General features: G+C 43.3%; 2 protein-coding genes across 3 annotated transcripts in view; one reads left to right on the forward strand and one right to left on the reverse strand.

The window, feature by feature from the left end:
• Positions 1–3,617: 3,617 nt before the first annotated feature.
• Positions 3,618–8,091, forward strand: LOC311165028 (purpurin; the record flags this gene model as incomplete). The annotated part of the gene is made up of 4 exons (XM_084224734.1): positions 3,618–3,734; positions 5,163–5,299; positions 6,687–6,799; positions 7,865–8,091. 4 exons carry the CDS (start codon positions 3,618–3,620, stop codon positions 8,089–8,091), a joined length of 594 nt encoding a protein of 197 aa, XP_084080860.1.
• A 3,841-nt stretch (positions 8,092–11,932) lies between these two features.
• IDUA (alpha-L-iduronidase) overlaps positions 11,933–17,005 on the reverse strand; it is a 45,129-nt gene continuing 40,056 nt past the window's right edge. For both annotated transcript variants that reach the window (XM_084225965.1, XM_084225966.1), the window contains exons 13-14: positions 16,415–16,515; positions 11,933–14,837 (exon numbers count right to left, since the gene is read on the reverse strand). In XM_084225965.1, coding sequence (XP_084082091.1) covers positions 14,737–14,837; positions 16,415–16,515 — 202 coding nt within the window. In that variant the 3' untranslated portion in view covers positions 11,933–14,736. The remainder of the gene's footprint in view (positions 14,838–16,414; positions 16,516–17,005) is intronic.

Below are 17,005 nucleotides of genomic sequence, written 5' to 3' on the forward strand. Positions count from 1 at the left end.
AGTCACAGAAACTGAAAACCTCTATGTCTGCAGCCGAAATGTAGTGTTCCACTGTGGGGAGGACTTATTTCTTCCGTGTCCTGTGCCAGCGAAGGAGTGGAGCAGACTATCACTGCTCTCTCAGCCAACCTGGGACTGGGATGTGTGCTCTCCAGCAATGGAGGCACTGCCTTGTCACCTCCCTGAAAAACAGCCCGGCGTCAGCAGCATGAATTAGATGGAAAGTGGGAGGATCAAGTGCCAACAGGTCATGGCACAATAACCACTGCAGAAGCTGTCAGGGGCAACTCAGAATGCACCCGCCTGCTCTCCAGTGCCCTGCAAACAAACCCACAATTTGGTCACCTGCTGGACAGTGGGGAACTTAGTGCCTGATGCAGGAGCATTTTTAGAGCTCTCATCCTCTGGCACTGGCTGCTGAGCTAGCAGCACAAATTACTAAATCTGAGATGGCAGTGCAACTGCAGCGATTCCCAGAGCAGTTTACCCAATGCTTATTCCAATAATAAGGCAAAAGGGGGATCAGCTAGGTGCAGGAAATCTGAAATTGCTGGTGATATACTTCACAGGATAAGGAAGAAGATAAGATTAATCATCTCATCTGCATACCTGTTTTGCTGCATGTCATTAAAACTACCATTAAAAGTTACCCTTGTGCTGAGTTCAGTACACTGAACAGTCAGGCTATCTCTTCTACTAAAAACCAGACAGTTTTGGTGAGCAAGTCTGGAACACGCTCTTGAGTATCTTCTTCGACAACCAAGCATGTCTTCGGGCATCTTTGTTTTATAAAATCTGTTTCATGTTACATCAAATTCAACAAACCCACAAATATGTTTCAATACTTTGATTCCTCCTATTTTTTCCCCTACACCCACTACAAATGGCCATAATACTGCAAAGATGAAGGTAAATTTGATTTTGTTTTCTTCTTGCTCTAAACAGCAAATAATGTAGTGACAGATGTTATGCTCACCAACCAAAATCTTGTGCTGTGATTAGCTATTATTAGCATGTGTCTAATCCCCAGGGGATTAAGTGGTTCATCTAAGCATGGCTTCAAGTGTCACCTATGTCTCACATGGACATAAACTAATCTCTTTTGTTGGAAACAGATGAAGTGATAAGTGTTTGGAAGCCTTCTGATTTCCAGAAAACGGTTTGTTTACAGTTTGTTCTCTGTCAAATCCCCATGTCTTTCATGGGTGATAGAGAGTATTTCACACTCAGTGTCAGTCCCTTTAAAACCTGATGGGCATCTAGCCCTGAAGTGCAGTTTAAGTTACTTTTTATGCGACTCTCTAAGTGGCCCAGCTGTCCCAGTTACCATGATCTCATTCCTGCCTGGGCTTGCCCAGGTTGCCTCTGAAGACACCCAGATGGCACGAACAGGATAGGTTCAGTCACTACCCTGTGTGCAAAGTACCACTGCCTCCTTCTAAAGTGTAAATGGAACCTGCACAGAGACCAAATCCAAGTTGCCTCTGGCAGCAAGTAAGGACAGCTTTTCCCAGGCAATGGGCAGCCCTAGACCGAGCTCACACCAGCTACAAGGCAAAGTTATGTGCTTCTGTTCAAGAAGTGCTGGGCAAGAGGCTGTAAGTGATCACTGGAGCAAGCCCAAAACGTGCAGAAGGCTTTAGCCTCCCTCTGGAAGTCCAGACTGCTGGGTCAGAATCAAAAGCTTCAGGACTTCCTGGGCTGACTCCATAGGAATTAGGGTTGTCCCTAGTGGTTGTGTCCAAGGCTCCCCAGCACTCAGCGCCCCATGTGAGGAATAACTGCTAGTGCCATCAACTCCCACTTGAATGTCTGAAGTCTTAGATCTCCTAGGTGAGTTCAGGAGCAACCTTTGCAGTTAGAGAAATTATTTGGGCACTTGAGAATGGCAGGCATGGTTTGCTGTCAAAAGTACTCTTCTAGTGGTCTCTGCCTTCTTGTCTTTTTCTGATGTATTGTATTCCCGTGAGAGGCTACTAGAAGGAACATTTTGGGAAGGAGAGAGCTGTAGTATTTATGTAACTGGAAATGGTGACAAAATTAGCTAGGAAGAATTTACAAAAAAATGTTTCACTGCACAGGAGAACTGAGGACTCTCAAGATTCTGATATGAACATGAAAGCTAAAGTACATTTTTGCACTTTTTTGTCCCATCCCCGATGTAGGTAATGCATAATGTCTTCCTGCTCTTGAAAGGATCACCTTAATTTGATGATACAGGTATGAGAAAAGCCAATTATGTACCTGCTCCATGCAAGTTGTCAAAACACGTGCCTATGCAGATGCGTGTGTATAGCCCAAGTGTTTCTCTAATTAATGCTCTGTGCTTATTCTCCTAACATGTGTTAGAGGCAGAAAGACTTCAACGAGACAAAGCAGTAAAGCAGTGGTACAATCAAATCATCAGATTTATTAGCTTTCTGGGCAGCTTTTTCCATTATGTAAAAGCTGTGTTTGTATTAGTATAGCAGTCAGACCCACCAGTGTGAGGATTACAGTTGGTTTTTACATAATGGATTATCCAAGATTAAGTGTTTTATTCAGGCACACGAGCAAAAATAACCAATTAGTGACTTTGCAGATTCCTTATTTAAAGGGAGCTGGAGGGCAATTGACACAAAACCCTCCTGCTACCTGAAGTCCAAAGACTGAAGCAGAGTACTCTCAAGGATCTCCAGCATCTCTACTCACCAGGTAGGTCTCCCTTCAGCAGAGGTGGATGAGACTGGCATATCTTGCAGCAGGAAAAAGCAGCTTGCATGGCAGCAGCTAGGAACAGCCTACTGTAGCTGCATGGGTGTTTGGGCTCTGGGGTGGTAGCTCAGCTAGGATGGTGCTGACAAGGGATAACTGTTAGATAACTGTTTTATCTGAGCATCAAGATAGGTGTTCAGTGTCAAATACTCTGCAAGAATGTATAATGAAGGTTCTCTCTTCCTGGAGTCTCAGAAACAAATATGCTGGGATATGGATGAGGTGGGATACCCAAGGAGAAAAACAGCCATGGGCACCTAGTTGTTGTGCTGCAATCACAGATCAAGCCTCTAGAAAATTAATATTATTTGTCATGTTTGTGGAAGGAATGGTCAGAGGACAGCCAAGGTGTATTATGCCATTAGAGTAGGCTCCTAGGAAAGGCCTGTTTTGGTAAGCAGAACTGGAGATAAAGAACACGGCTTTGCTGCCTTGACAGCAAAGTGGACACTCACTGTGAAATAATTGGAAACAACACCTTTACAATGTACAGTGCTTTACCAGAGGTCATCAGAACATTTTTCTTCCTGTGAAAACAAAATTCAAAACATTTCAATTTTTTACCAATTCTTACTGACCTTATCCATAGTCTGGCTTGATTTATAATACAAAAATACAATTAATAGTGTTATCACTTCTGGCAAGCAAAATACTCCTCCAAAATAATTGCCATTGATGTTCAGTTTTGGCTGAATTTAGGCACCGCAATGACTCAGTATCTATGGAAGAACTGGTTGTCAGTACCAATGGAAGAGCTAGTATGGAAAGAAGCTAGTCTTAAAATGATGGAAATGCATCTGTAGCACTAGCTATGTCCATCTACTGCATGAAATAAGCCCCCATGTTTGCTTTTGTCTTGCAGAATGAAATACGCACAGTATGTTTTCCTGGCCTCGGTCTTCTACACTGTTGAATATAGCCTAGCTCAGACCTGTGCAGTGGATTCTTTCTCTGTGAAAGACAATTTCGATCCAAAAAGGGTAATTACAGTTACTTCAGTAGTAAACATGAAGAAAATTTGCATGTAAACTGTTTTTCCAGGTTATGGGTTTTGTTCATCTAAAGGGTTCTTCACCAAAAAGCGAGCTTCTTTTGTATTCTGTCCTGCTGATGCTGTTTCTGTAGTTTTCTCAATACTGTTTAACCTTCTGAACATTACAGTAAAACTGGCCTTGAAAGCCAGGGATGTTACTGGAGCTCATATTTTGTTAGCTTGGCACAACTTTGAGCTTCGAGCAGTTCCGTGAAAGGAACAATTTAGATCCACATCAGAGAGGAAGCTCAAGCTCAAGCCCTAGGGTACTTGCACCCACCACTAGTCATTCTTGGGAGTCATAGCGAACAGAAATCTTAGCTGGTCGGGTATGCTGAACACTGATTCCTGTTTAAACACATCATTTATGCTTCTGAGGAGAAAATGAGGGCTAACCTGCTGTTGGAAAGGTCCAGACGAGTGTCAGTACAGATGTTAACTAATGGTCAGCAAACACCACAACTCTAGGGGCAGCTGGGATGTGGCGAGCACTTCGCCTGTACAAGATTGGCTTTGCAGGAAACAAATCATGTCTGGAGAGCTTTGGGAATATCCCAGTTTAAAAAGTCAAAGTTTTTCTTGGGCTCCTGTATTTGGGAATCACGGCCTTGCAGGCTTAAGCACATAGCTTGCCTAACAGATGTCATTAGCTTCACTGCAGAATCAATTTTAACACAGTTTCTGTTCTTCTCAGCATTTCTACTGCTAATGTTAACTTTTAAGGGTCTTCCTCTCTGTCAGTCATCTGTTAAGATCTTGTTTTCATTTTACTAGATACTTCTTGTACATTTTCTGGGGCCCATTTTTTGCATGGACATATTCTTTCCCTTAATCTCACTCCATTTCTCTCAGCTATTATTATCCCCAAAACACCCTCTTCATGTTTTGAGCATGTAGTCATCATTTTCTGCTTTGCTGGGTAGACCCTTTTCCCCATCAGAGATCAACTGTGGCCTGCAGCAGCCACAAAGACTGTCTCCAGCCAGTCCTTGTCCCTACAAATTGATATTGTTGAACTTGGTATGGTGTTCCATGGAAGAGAAGGGGCTTGAACAGGAACAGGGAAGAACCAGTCTGACTCTCAGTAGATGTGTTAGGATGGGAGATGCTTTTGGTGTGGGGTCACTGTGACAGGAATGTCTCACTTCACAAGGACTACACAGAGCAGCGCAGAGCTGCTAGACACACTTCTTCTGGCACAGAGACAAGGGTTTGTCAGGCAGCACTGCAGCATCTGTGTGCTACATTCCCTCCCAAACTCAGACTGGCATTTAGCAGGCAGTGGGGAGTTAGAAAGGCACTTTGATCACAGAATTGTTTCTGTACTAATCTTGCCATGGTGGCTAATGCAGATATTAATACATTTTCATGACAGTATGCAGGGAAATGGTATGCCCTGGCCAAGAAGGATCCGGAAGGCCTTTTCCTTCAGGACAACATCTCTGCTGAATACACTGTGGAGGAAGACGGCACAATGACGGCATCCTCCAAAGGCCGAGTGAAGCTTTTTGGGTGAGTTCTCTTGACTTTCAGATCTAGCTGCTGTCATGAGGTGCTGGATGAGGGGGACAGGGATGATGATCTACCCTGAACACACAACATGACTGGAGAAAAGCTTTCATCAAAAAGGGAAGCTTAGCCAAAGCATTAGATTAGAAGCTAGAGGTTAGACACTTTTGAGCCCTGAGATTCTTCACAGCCTGGCTCAGGTTTGGGTCCACCACAAAACTACTGCCTAAAGTTAATAATTAAGTCAAATCTTGATTGATGGAATGGTTAGATAAATTAATTGCAATCAAGTAAAGGAGCTAATGAAGGCTGTCAAGATGCAAGATTTCTGAGGAAAACCTGTGGTTAACTCTTAGAGGTAATTGCAATGCCTGAATGGACAGATGGCAGGAAGCTTAGAGTTTTGCCTGTTGATCACGATTACTGCAAGGAATTACAGCATGTAAAGAGATTAAATAGCTTTCTGAGTGCAAAAGAGAAAATCTGCAGCTTCCAATATGCTAGCACTAGCAGGTGGCTATGAACCTTGAACATCTTAACAGTGCAGAACTCCAAGATATTTTGGGAATGGGCAAATGAGGTTTTGCAGGTACGCCGTACTGCGCAAGGGGGGAGATGCCTGAAAGGACTCTTCAGAAAATAAGTGAGGTCTCAAGGCTGCTGCAAATTGTATTTCTGCAAAGTCCCGATAAGGGGAAGCCCAGCCTGAGCTAGGAAGGGAATGAAGACCCTTCACTGTTTAACTAATCCAGGTAATGCTTGACAAACACTGTTGAAATGTGAATAGCATTCAAAGGAAACAAATAGCAAACAGAGAAGGGCATTGTAACAAATGGACACGCACAGGGTTCTCAAAGGCTCTGTGACAGCTTTTCACCAGAGGAGCTGTAAATATTACTGTGCTTGTAACAGACATTCCTGTGCCCATATTGCCAGGAAGGGATAGACAGGGGAGAGCCAAGTCCCTGCCTCTTCCTAGGCCACAGCTACCGACCCCAAAAGAGCCCAAATGCAGGTGAGCTCACCCTGCAGACTGCTAGCAGGGAGCCAAGAAACAGCATCCATTATTGTGCTTGGTGGCTATCTGCTTGTACAGGAATGGATGGCAAAAAGCTTTCTGAACTGAAGGAGGGTCAGGGTACTGCTCCAGGCACAGCATAGCCATGCAGCAGAGTTGGGGGCCAGAGAGCAGCAGCAGTCACTGGCTGTGATTGATGTGTGTTTGGGGGGGTCACAGATTTGCACTACTTGATGACATTACTTAGTGACTTTGCATTAAGAAAGGCCATGCCTGACTGAGGCAGTTGTGCCCAAGCCCTGAGTGAAGGACGCCCATTTGAAGTTCTCATGCTGCCAGGTTTTCCATTGAACTTTATGGATCTCATTGCAGTTTCTGGGTGATCTGTGCTGACATGGCTGCTCAGTACACAGTACCTGACCCAACCACTCCAGCAAAAATGTATATGACCTACCAGGGACTGGCCAGCTACCTCTCCAGTGGTGGTGAGTTAAATTCTCCAGCCCCTTGACACTTGTCAATTGCTTACAGCTGTCCAGATGTGCGTTTCCACATCTAAGCAGGAAAACCAGTTAAGCTCAGATTGTTCCAAGCTCCCCCTGAAATATCCTTTTGGGGGGTGGGGGGGGATGCTTTATCCAAGCAGTGCATTTCATCTCCACAGAACGGGCAGCATCCAGAGACTCCCCACAGATCCTTCTGATACACTATATATGTTAACAAGGAGGCTTACAGGCATTGGGCCACACACCATGGGTTCTGTACAGCCAATTTTGTACAACCTAGGGGAGCCATACTTCCTGGGGCCCACTGTGGGCATTGCGGAAGTGCTGAGGTCAGTCACCCCTAAACTCCTCATAGAGGAGTCTTGTCTCTAAACAGAGACATGTAGACCCACAGCTGCACCCCAGCAACAAGACTAATTTCTCCTCAGAGAGACACAGCTGGACTAAAAGAAATGGAGCTGTTAACTCAAGTGCACCTTTCAGAAACTGCTCATGCTGAACCTTACATGCCCTTCATAGCCCATCCTTTGTGCCCAAGCCTCCCACAGCTGCAGTTTCTCAGCTGTGGAAGTTGGGGAGGACTACTAAGGTGTAAGAAAATACATTCCCTTAGTACTGGCAGATAAGCCACACCAAAAAGAACTAAGTTGAGCAAGGCTAGAAAACAGGAGGAGCGTTTTACTGAGGCTTCCTGTATAGGAAATGTAATCTGTACTGTATGTCCTTCCTTCCACCGAGTTTGAGCAAGCAATGCAAAGAGGTATTTTGTTATTGAAAATCTAGAAAATCCTAGTCCTCCTAATACCTCTAGCCTAAGAAACAAAAGGTGAAAACGCACTGAGCATCACGGAGAAAATCAGTGTCTCAGGACATCCTGTGCTTCTCCCAGTTCTTCCCTTCATGGTGTGGAGATAAGCTGGATGTGTGACATGATTATAGAGCCTTTGGAAAGCTAACCCTGCCATGAGTTTGCCCCCTCCCTGCTGAAGGATCCACCTCCCCTCTGTGCCCACTGTGACAAACCTGTGTGCTCTGTTGTTTCAGGGGACAACTACTGGGTAATTGACACTGACTATGATAACTATGCCATCACCTACGCCTGCCGCAGCCTGAAGGAGGATGGCTCCTGTGATGATGGCTACTCCCTGATCTTCTCGCGCAATCCCCGTGGCCTCCCCCCAGCCATCCAGCGCATAGTGCGCCAAAAACAGGAGGAAATCTGCATGTCTGGCCAGTTCCAGCCTGTGCTCCAGTCAGGTACTTCAGGCTAATTAGCAAACTCACTGAGTTGCACAGTAGGTGACTGCATTTGCTGTTAATGTGACAGAACAGCAAATGTAGTTGTTCTTTTTCAGCAACCTTTTCCTCATGTTAGATCTAAAATGAAAAGAGCTACAAAGGGAAATCCATACAGGAACAAGAGCCTGCTACAGGCTGGTTCTGCAGACTTAAGATTGCTACTTACCAGAATCCTGTGCGTTGAAACTGGTACACTATCAGATGAAGATCAGCCTTGTTACTGCAGTAGACAGTACAGGGATGGATGCAACAAGCTGGTGCTCCTGCACTTCAAAATGCTTGTCTTGGCCACTTGCATAATAGCATCTTACCTTGGGTCTGTGCAGTGTCCTCCAGGAAAAGATGAAAAGGTGCCTCCAGGAAGGACCATTCTCACACTCCATTCCATCATGACCTGTGTCCTGTATGGCAGTGCAAGTCAGCAGTTGCTCCACATACATGCAAACAGACCATGTCTAAAGCCCATTTTGGGAACATTTTTCTGGAGGTACAGGAATTGATCTTCTAGTTCAAATGCTGCCCATGAAATAGGCAAACACAGTTTCAGGGCTCTGCAGAAGGCAGAAATTCTTCTTTGTTGGCAGTTGAGCGCTCACACTCTTCACAACCTCACTACCTAGCCTGGAAGCTGACCCTTTACTAAGCCACATAACACATGTGTTCTGCACTGTGGGACAAGGAATGGCAGCTAAAACCTCCTGAACAGCACATTGTTGTGTCAGCCAGTCTTCCACTAGAGAGCAGGTACTGGCATCACCCAAGGCCATGACATGGGCATCCCTGCCCCATAGCCCTCCCTGTCACACAGGGAAGGCAGCTGGTTGGCAGGGTCATGGCTGGGTCCTCAGGAAAGCCAAAAGCCCATGGCTAGCTAGGAAATGCTGCCTGTGTCTGTGCTAACAGACAGAAATGCAAATAGCAACTTTTGCACCCTAGTCTTGTACTGTGATTCAGAAGTACGCTAGGAAGGTTGTAGTTACAGCTTCAGTGGAGACTTAATGGCTGTTAAAGCACTTTGCAAATTTACTTACATAGACTAAAGTTTACTTTTCTTTCTTTCCAGGGGCCTGCTAAAAGTACGCTTCTGATCCTATCCTTAAGCACAGAAACCAGACCCCTTGGTCTTGAAGTTGCCACTCAACTAATAATTTTAAAAAATCATAGTATGGAATAGTGTGTTTTTCCTGAAAAACACATGAAAATATTGGGGGATCTTTAAACAGTGTGCAATATAATAGTGATATTTGAATTTTCAAGGGAATACTTAATGTGGCATTTGTCAATAAATATTTTGGAAAAAAAGGCACCTCTGATTTTTATTGCCTGGTTTTTATTGCCTGTTGGCCTGTCTGCTGGGGAGCAGACGCACTGAGGATGCTCACCGAGGAGCAGTGAGACAGCAGCCAAGGGTGCTCCCAGCACAGGTGGGGGGCAGTGTCACTCCCCAGCACTGAACGGGGGGGCAGGGCAAGGATGGTGAGAGAGGCACATCCCCTGACAGGGCTGACTGTCAGACAGAAGCATGGTGACAGGGTTAAGTCTGGGATTCCCCTAGAAAGTCGAGCCAGCAAGGGCAGCAAGGCACAGGAGAGTATGCAGGCACATCAGTGAGATGGCTCCAGCTAAAAACAGGACTTAAGAGCACATCTGAGGCAGAGCTACCTGCAGCAAAGTTCCTAAGTGGAGAACCACAAATGCAATAAAACAGATGCTACTTTCAGTAACACTGGACAATGCTTGAAATGAACGGGTGCTTGCATTTCTAATGGCATTAACAGTAATTTGCTCCTCTCTGCCTTCATTATGCAGTTTTTGGTATCTGAAAGGTATAGAACTGGAAGATATCGAATAGACTGGGTTTATGGCAAAGAATTTCACAGACAGAGAAAACTAAAAGAAGAGTACCTGGAAATCTCCATGTAGAAAAAGAGTAACCTGAGTCAGCATTATTGGCATGTATTTCCCAATGCTTTTAGTAAAATCACAGTCACCTTGTGTTTCCCAATAATAAAAATATCAGTCTAGAACCCTGCTGAACCCTGCAGTTTATCAACTACATAAATTTTTACAGGTTATGATTACCAAGCACAAAGGTAAGACCAAGCTGAACAACCCCTACTCCTGAGGTTTCCAAAAGGTGTGTGGAACCTTTGGCTGATGTTGACTGAAGATCTTTAGAGCAATACACTATTAAACAGCTTCTGCAAGATGTTTGTACAATCTTACCCACAGTAACCAGAAAGAGTATAGAAACCAGAGACACTCTCCAGGACCAGACACACTCTCCCAGGGATGCAGTGAAGTCTCTCAAACTTGTATTTCCCAAAATTTCCTAGCAATACTCGTAAGGCTCTCAACCTGCTTGAACAAATGTGTCCTTGCTCTTAAGGTCTAGAGAAAGCTACCCTGACAGAGAACAAGACTGGGCGCTACCACCTAAAGCTAAGGACAGAAACAGAGGAGCACTAGCAGGCACTGCTAACAAAACCCCACACAGACAGAGAACTACTCAGTGTTGAAAAAATATCAGCCTTTTCTGATGGACTAAGTGCAAGGTCAGTGCATTGATTGAATGTTCTCCACTTCCACCCTTCTCCCAGCAGGAAGTATTGGGGTGGAATCTGTGACCTTAGGACTTGTGTAACAACTGATTAGACAGCACTAACCCTTAGCTGAAGTAGCATGGCCTTTGGCCAAAACTGTCAGACCAATACTACCAGTCTTAGAGAAGTGGGATTTTTAATGTCTATGGCTATACTAATTGTATGACCAGAGCAGATGAGAGTTGTAGCAAGAAGATACAACCAATATGCAGGACCTAGTGCATTAGATTCTGCTTGGTGCAGTCTGTCCAGACAAGACAGGCAATGAAATTCCTCTTTAGCCACAAGAGGCAAAGCCTGCAGGATCATAGAAATATAGAGCTGTTTCTGGTTGAATACACCCTGGTTGAGTTCACCTGCCCCAGGAACTGTACCTTGGGGGAGCATGTATCCATCAGGACCACAAGCAAGTCCTCATTGTGTGATGTGGTAAGTTAACGAACAGATGGGAGTTACATCATATCCATTTTTCTGTAATGACTGCAGGAAATGTGAAAGACAAGGTAGGATAGGGCAGGTAGTCATGAGTGTATTATGCTGATGGAGCCTTACGCTTCTCTTGAAATTCTGTTGAGTTCAACATGAAACACCTCAGGTATATCTAGAGGCAGACATCTTCTGTCTGCTGTTTGAGCTGTTTGATGAAAAGCAGACTATTTATCCTGGGTTTTAAGTGTGTGTATAGGTCCCAAGTCATAATCTCTGTCCTGCACAAACTTTCCACTAACAAGACAAAATAAAAAAATTGTTTATTCATTAAAAGGACTGTTGTTTTGTCCTCAGAAGGTCCTTTAGTGCTGGCAGAAAGATGATGACTGCGCAACAGCAGGAGGGACCCTGCAAGGATATTGTCCTTCACACATCAGTGAACCTCCTCCAGCAAGGACACTGCAAGTCCTGATATCAGACACTATGATACCACCTTGAGTTTGATCAGTTTTCCCTGGGCTGTGGTAACTGAGGCAATCTATGCATTTAAGTTTCTACTTCAGCCTCGACATTTTTTATGCTTCAGTTATATGAAATGTTGGAATTTCCACAAGTCGAGCTATTTTACCCCTTGTGCTGGTAGCTATAGTGAGCAGCTGTGTGGTACTTGGTTGCTGGCTGGAGTCAAAACATGACAGTCCTTGAGAATAGTCTTTACAAGATTGAGCTGTAAGCAGTTTCTGCAACACAGTGACCAGATCTTGTTTTTACAGGCTTCATGTGAAAGATTAATAACCAGTTTTATTTGCTCTCACAAAAGATGTTAACAAATGTAGCATATACACAATTAGACAATGTAAAATACTCAGCTGAAAGGTTCTTTCAGTTGCAAAACGGTTATATAGCCTCACAAGCTTTTGTTTGAAGCGCAGGCAAATAATCCCATGTTGCAGTTGCAGTTACATATTTTTATTTGGATTAATGAATAGCAAAAGACATACATGAGCGCTCTGCAGCCTTGCTTTGGTTATGATACTACAGAACTGCTAAGCACCTGCTATTCACACCTGGTGCTATGGATACTTGGCACTTCTGAAAACTCAAACTGTAATGGCTGATCACTACATGTAACAGAGGAGATTAGTTAAACATGCAATTTTGGAAACACTATCAGAGTCAACAACAGATGGTTACAGAAATCTTAAGTTTCAAGTACTAAATAGCGTTTTTCTGTAGATATTAAATGATAAAAGAAAACGCCATTTCAAAAACTTTTATAATTTTTTAGAAATAAACTCATACCTGGTAATACCAACTTCTCTTCTCTCTGTAATTGTTAATACATGCTCATTTCTTAAAGGAATGAGTTTATATCATAGCAGCAAAGAAGATTTTCAGAAGAAATCTTCTATTTTTCATGGTTTGCACATCTATATATTTTCATCCCTGCATAACAAAATCAACACTATTCACTACAGCTATGTTTCTTCTAGTTTTTTTTTTTTCTTTTTTTTTTTTTTAATACACCTGTAACTAGTACATAGTCCTTGGTTTGATAAAGTCTGCTATATTCTGATTGCCAGGGTGGGAAAATTTTAAAGCAGAAGGGCTACTCAGGTAGGACATCTTAACACACTAAACTGTCCATTCAAGCTCCTACATCTTCCCCTGCTCCAGACACACTAAAATCTCTCAAGACCCTATACTTAGTATTTCTCTAAATCATTTTATTTGTTGTTCCACCTCATACTAGCAAAACAATATGTGTTAACTGCTAGATTTTACTTAACTGTGTACACTGGTTCTTCACTCAAGGGAAATTATCACAAGTTTAAAATGTATTTTTACTATCTCCATGCAAGTAGGATGTCTGAGTAACTTTTTTTAAATTGAGAGGGTTTTCAATTCAGTAGGACCTATGACCCTTTTCTGTTCTGCCTGTATGGACAAGGAATTGGAGGAGTAGGATGTGACAAGTGCCCCTTATTAAAACTCAAATGAGGCAAGAACTATTTCATCTGAATTCTGTGACAGAATTAATCTTTAAGGCTAATTTTCAGTAAAAGCACTTCAACAGTAATCAGCAATTACTGAGGAGATACAAGGCCACATTTCACATGCACTGACTTTTTGCATATGTTTCTTTTCTGTGCTGTAAGAGTTGAGGGTATTTGAGGTAGTTCAGCTCTCTCCTACTGTGCAAACTTGGGCACGTCTTTTTTTCTGAGATCTGAATGTTTAATCAAATATGCAGTTTTTGTTGTTATGTTGGTGAGGTGGCTGATGTCAGCAAAGAGAGCAGTAGGGGATTTGTTTGTGTGACAAAGTCACTCCTCTTATGGAAAACACTCCAGCTGTTTTCACTGGCATTATCCTTCTCTCTGCAAGCCTGTTAAAGGCACAGCTCAAACTGTGCCAGTTGTGAAAAGAGAAGAATAAAGCAGCACCCCTGCAATTTCAGGGAACTTTGCTGTTTACATAAAGTGTTTGGCACCTGCAAGCACAGCCAGTGGTGATCTGTAGCCCGTGATCTAGGGCTATCTAGGGCTACAGGCTTGTGCACATGCTTTGCAAAGCACAGGAGCTCAAACTGTTCTTTGTTAATTTCCTAAGTGTCCTAAGTAGTGGCCCTGCTATATTCTAGAGTGTGCTGTGCTACCATATGAAGACACAAAAGGCTCTAACTAGTGTTTCAGCTTTCTCCTGGCCATGCAGAGCTGAGTGACCACTTAGTCTGTGAGGGGAGGTGTTAGCTGTGAGGGCTGAAGGACACAAGGCTAGGTGATGGCAATGGAGAGAAAGAGGGACTTTGAGAGTTAGAGCCTCTACCACAAACAGGCAGCAGCTGATGGCCAAAGTGCAAATAGGTGACTTGGGCAAATGCACAAAAGAGAAAAGGCAGGGAAGTCTGGATGCTAGGGCTTTCTGTGCCTTCTCCCCTCTGAGAATGAGCTGATATCCCTGCCTCTGCCTATGGGAAACAGCTCTGGCATCCATGTAATGGTCACAAATACTGAGAGAGCTGGCTGGAAACCCCTCTGTGAGAGAGTGAAAAACCTCATACACCTGAAGACATGGCAAGTGTTCTGAAATAACCCTCTGTGACTAACCAGCCAAAGGAACTAAGGGATCCTTTACTTCATGTTCTCAATGTGTCTTGTTGCTGTGCACTTTTCCATCAAACCATTAAGTCAAGATAGGCTGGCAGCTAAGGCAACCAGTTCACTCTCAGACAGGCCCTCCATGTGTCTTTGCTACCATCCTTACCCACACAGTGAAGCCATGGTTGTGTTCCTGCTACAGTTTGTGACCTCTACAAATTTTAGCTTGCCCTGGCCATTAGCTCAGTGAAAAAAGGGGAATAATAGTTGTGTTGGCAATTGTGGTTGTGTGATTGTTTCATAATGCTGTCTTTTGTGATGTGAAGAGTTAACAGGGGTAGTTGCTTCTAACTTGCGTTCCTAACTTCATCAGGTCATTTCCATATGCCCTCCTCAGCCTGGGAGGAGTTTATTTTTCTGGGGAGTTGTCATTTGCAAGGAACATACACCACTCTGACACCAAGCCAGGCACCACTCTTCAGCATCACTTGAAAGCTTCAATGTACCCCACAGGAAGAGAGGACAGGCCTGCCTTCCCCCAGTAGTCAATGGCACGCACTCTGTAGAAACCGGAGACTGAGCATCCTGCAAATGAAAAGGTTAGAAATGGTCACTGTGAAAGGCTGACAACTGTGGTACAAGGAGGATGTGAAGCAGGCACTACTCCTGTAAAATGTAGGTTCGTGGAACAGACTGGAGAAATCAGTTCTGTACCCTTTGTAAGTGTGTCTGTGCCTGTCTGATTAAAAATGATAAATTCCTCGTGGCCAAGTACTGACTTTTTTATCTTGTTTCACCAAGGATGTCCTCTTTACTTACTAGGAGTGGCAAGTACAGCTACAGGACTGCTTTCCCAGCAGTTCCTTTGGAAGAAGGCTGTGACATCTGCAACACAAAATTAGTAATTTCCTTTTTTTCCAACTTACTTTTCTGCCTGAATTTTGCCTTTGGAACAGGTTATGTGGGGACAGTTTCAACAAAGAAGCAGAACAAGAAGCACGCAGGCTGATTGAAAACCCTCTGCTCTACCCAAGAAGCAGCACCACTTACTTTAAAGGTATGTGAGCTGATCTTCTGTGGTTTTGCTGCTTTTTATCCTCGATCCAGTTCAAAGAACACAGTTTTCCCTAGCAGAATCTTTGAACACACAAGCAATATAAATTTGGGGGTATTTTATTTATTTAATTGATTTTTATATGTGTTTTAGTGTTTTTATTCTAGAAAAAAAAAGAATGCTAGAAATAATGGGTGAGGAGGAAGTTCCTAGCAATAAGGACTGCTGAGACATGATATTTTTTCAAGCAGTCTTTTTTGTTGCTGTTGGTTTTGAAACAAACTATAAAAACTGGTATATATTATAATAATATAATAACGAATAATAACTTCAGAGATTTGTCATAGCCAAGATTTACAGTCTTTGCTTGCCTGTGCCACCCTAACATTGCAATAATAGCTCTGAACTTTTATTATGCCACCACTGCTGATGTTAAGGCTTTCTCAGGGTAAGATGAGCCCTTCTTTCTGGTAAAGAAAATCTCAACAGCTTTTTAATAGTATCACTATAAGGCAAGGTTTCACTCAGCGCTCATCAATGCTTATCATCAATATTTGCTGGATGGTCATGTTGCAGACTAGACAGCATTTGCTTAAAAAAGAAAAAAACAAAACTAACAAACGAAAAACCAACAACCACCACCCTCCACCTGCAGATAAACAAAAAAAATACCCAAATAAAACATCAGTATCTTCCTTTGCTTGGATATTTCATCTGAGTAAACTTCTGTTGCAAGGTCTGGTCATGGCCTTTTGTGGGGTTTTTTTTATCATTTTTGAATATTTTTACACCAGCTACAAAAGTGCTTCCTAACTTCTCGGGGAACTTGCCAGGCCTGCAGCTCAGCGACTTGTTTTTGTGACAAGGAATTACCCATGGCATACTACTAATAATGTCCTCATGACCACTTGTTGATCTCTGCTTGTCCTTGAGAATAAGCCTCTTACTGAGAATACGAACCTAAAGGAGGGGGATGCGCTTGTATTTGTGAAGGACTGTGTGTTACCAGGAAGTTATCTAACTTCAGTAGTTACTAAACAATGGTTCACACACTCATGAGTGGCAATATCACATGACAGATTACCTAATGTGAGTACTCTTGCCATACCTGGACTGTAGACCCAGAGAGTGAATATTGTGTCTTTGGCATTAATCCGCTGGTACACTTTTCCGTCTGATGAGAATTCCACTTCAAATGTCTTTATACACCTAGAAAAGAGAATCAGAGAGGTTTGTAATTACAACTGATAATGTGAGAACTATCAATACTATGAAAAATCAGGGCTATCTCAACAAGATGGACAAAAATAAGAAATATTTGGTTGATTCATTCCTACCAAATGTAGGATGGAACGAATTGGCACTATTAGGAAAAACCAGGGCTCCAACAGCCTCAGAAAAACACCTACACTGACTTGCTGCTTTGGGTATATGCAGCATCACAAAATGTCATGCATCTTTCACTCAGACATCAGGCTTATCAAGAATGAAGAATCTAGGGAGACTGGCTTCAAAAGGACCTAAGTCCCTGCTTCCTGAGGCAATCTGTTTGTACACTGGATCACCTTTCAGAGTTCACCTACAGAGGGTTCCCAGCTGAGTCCAGCTTGCTGAAGAAAGCAGCTGGAGGTTTTCTCTTCCGGTTTACATCCCTTACAGAGATGTCTAAGATCCCACTTAGGCATCTGCTGATAATCTA

The sequence above is a fragment of the Fringilla coelebs genome, assembly GCF_963513975.1.
Source record: "Fringilla coelebs genome assembly, chromosome: Z".
Taxonomy (NCBI): Eukaryota; Metazoa; Chordata; class Aves; order Passeriformes; family Fringillidae; genus Fringilla; species Fringilla coelebs.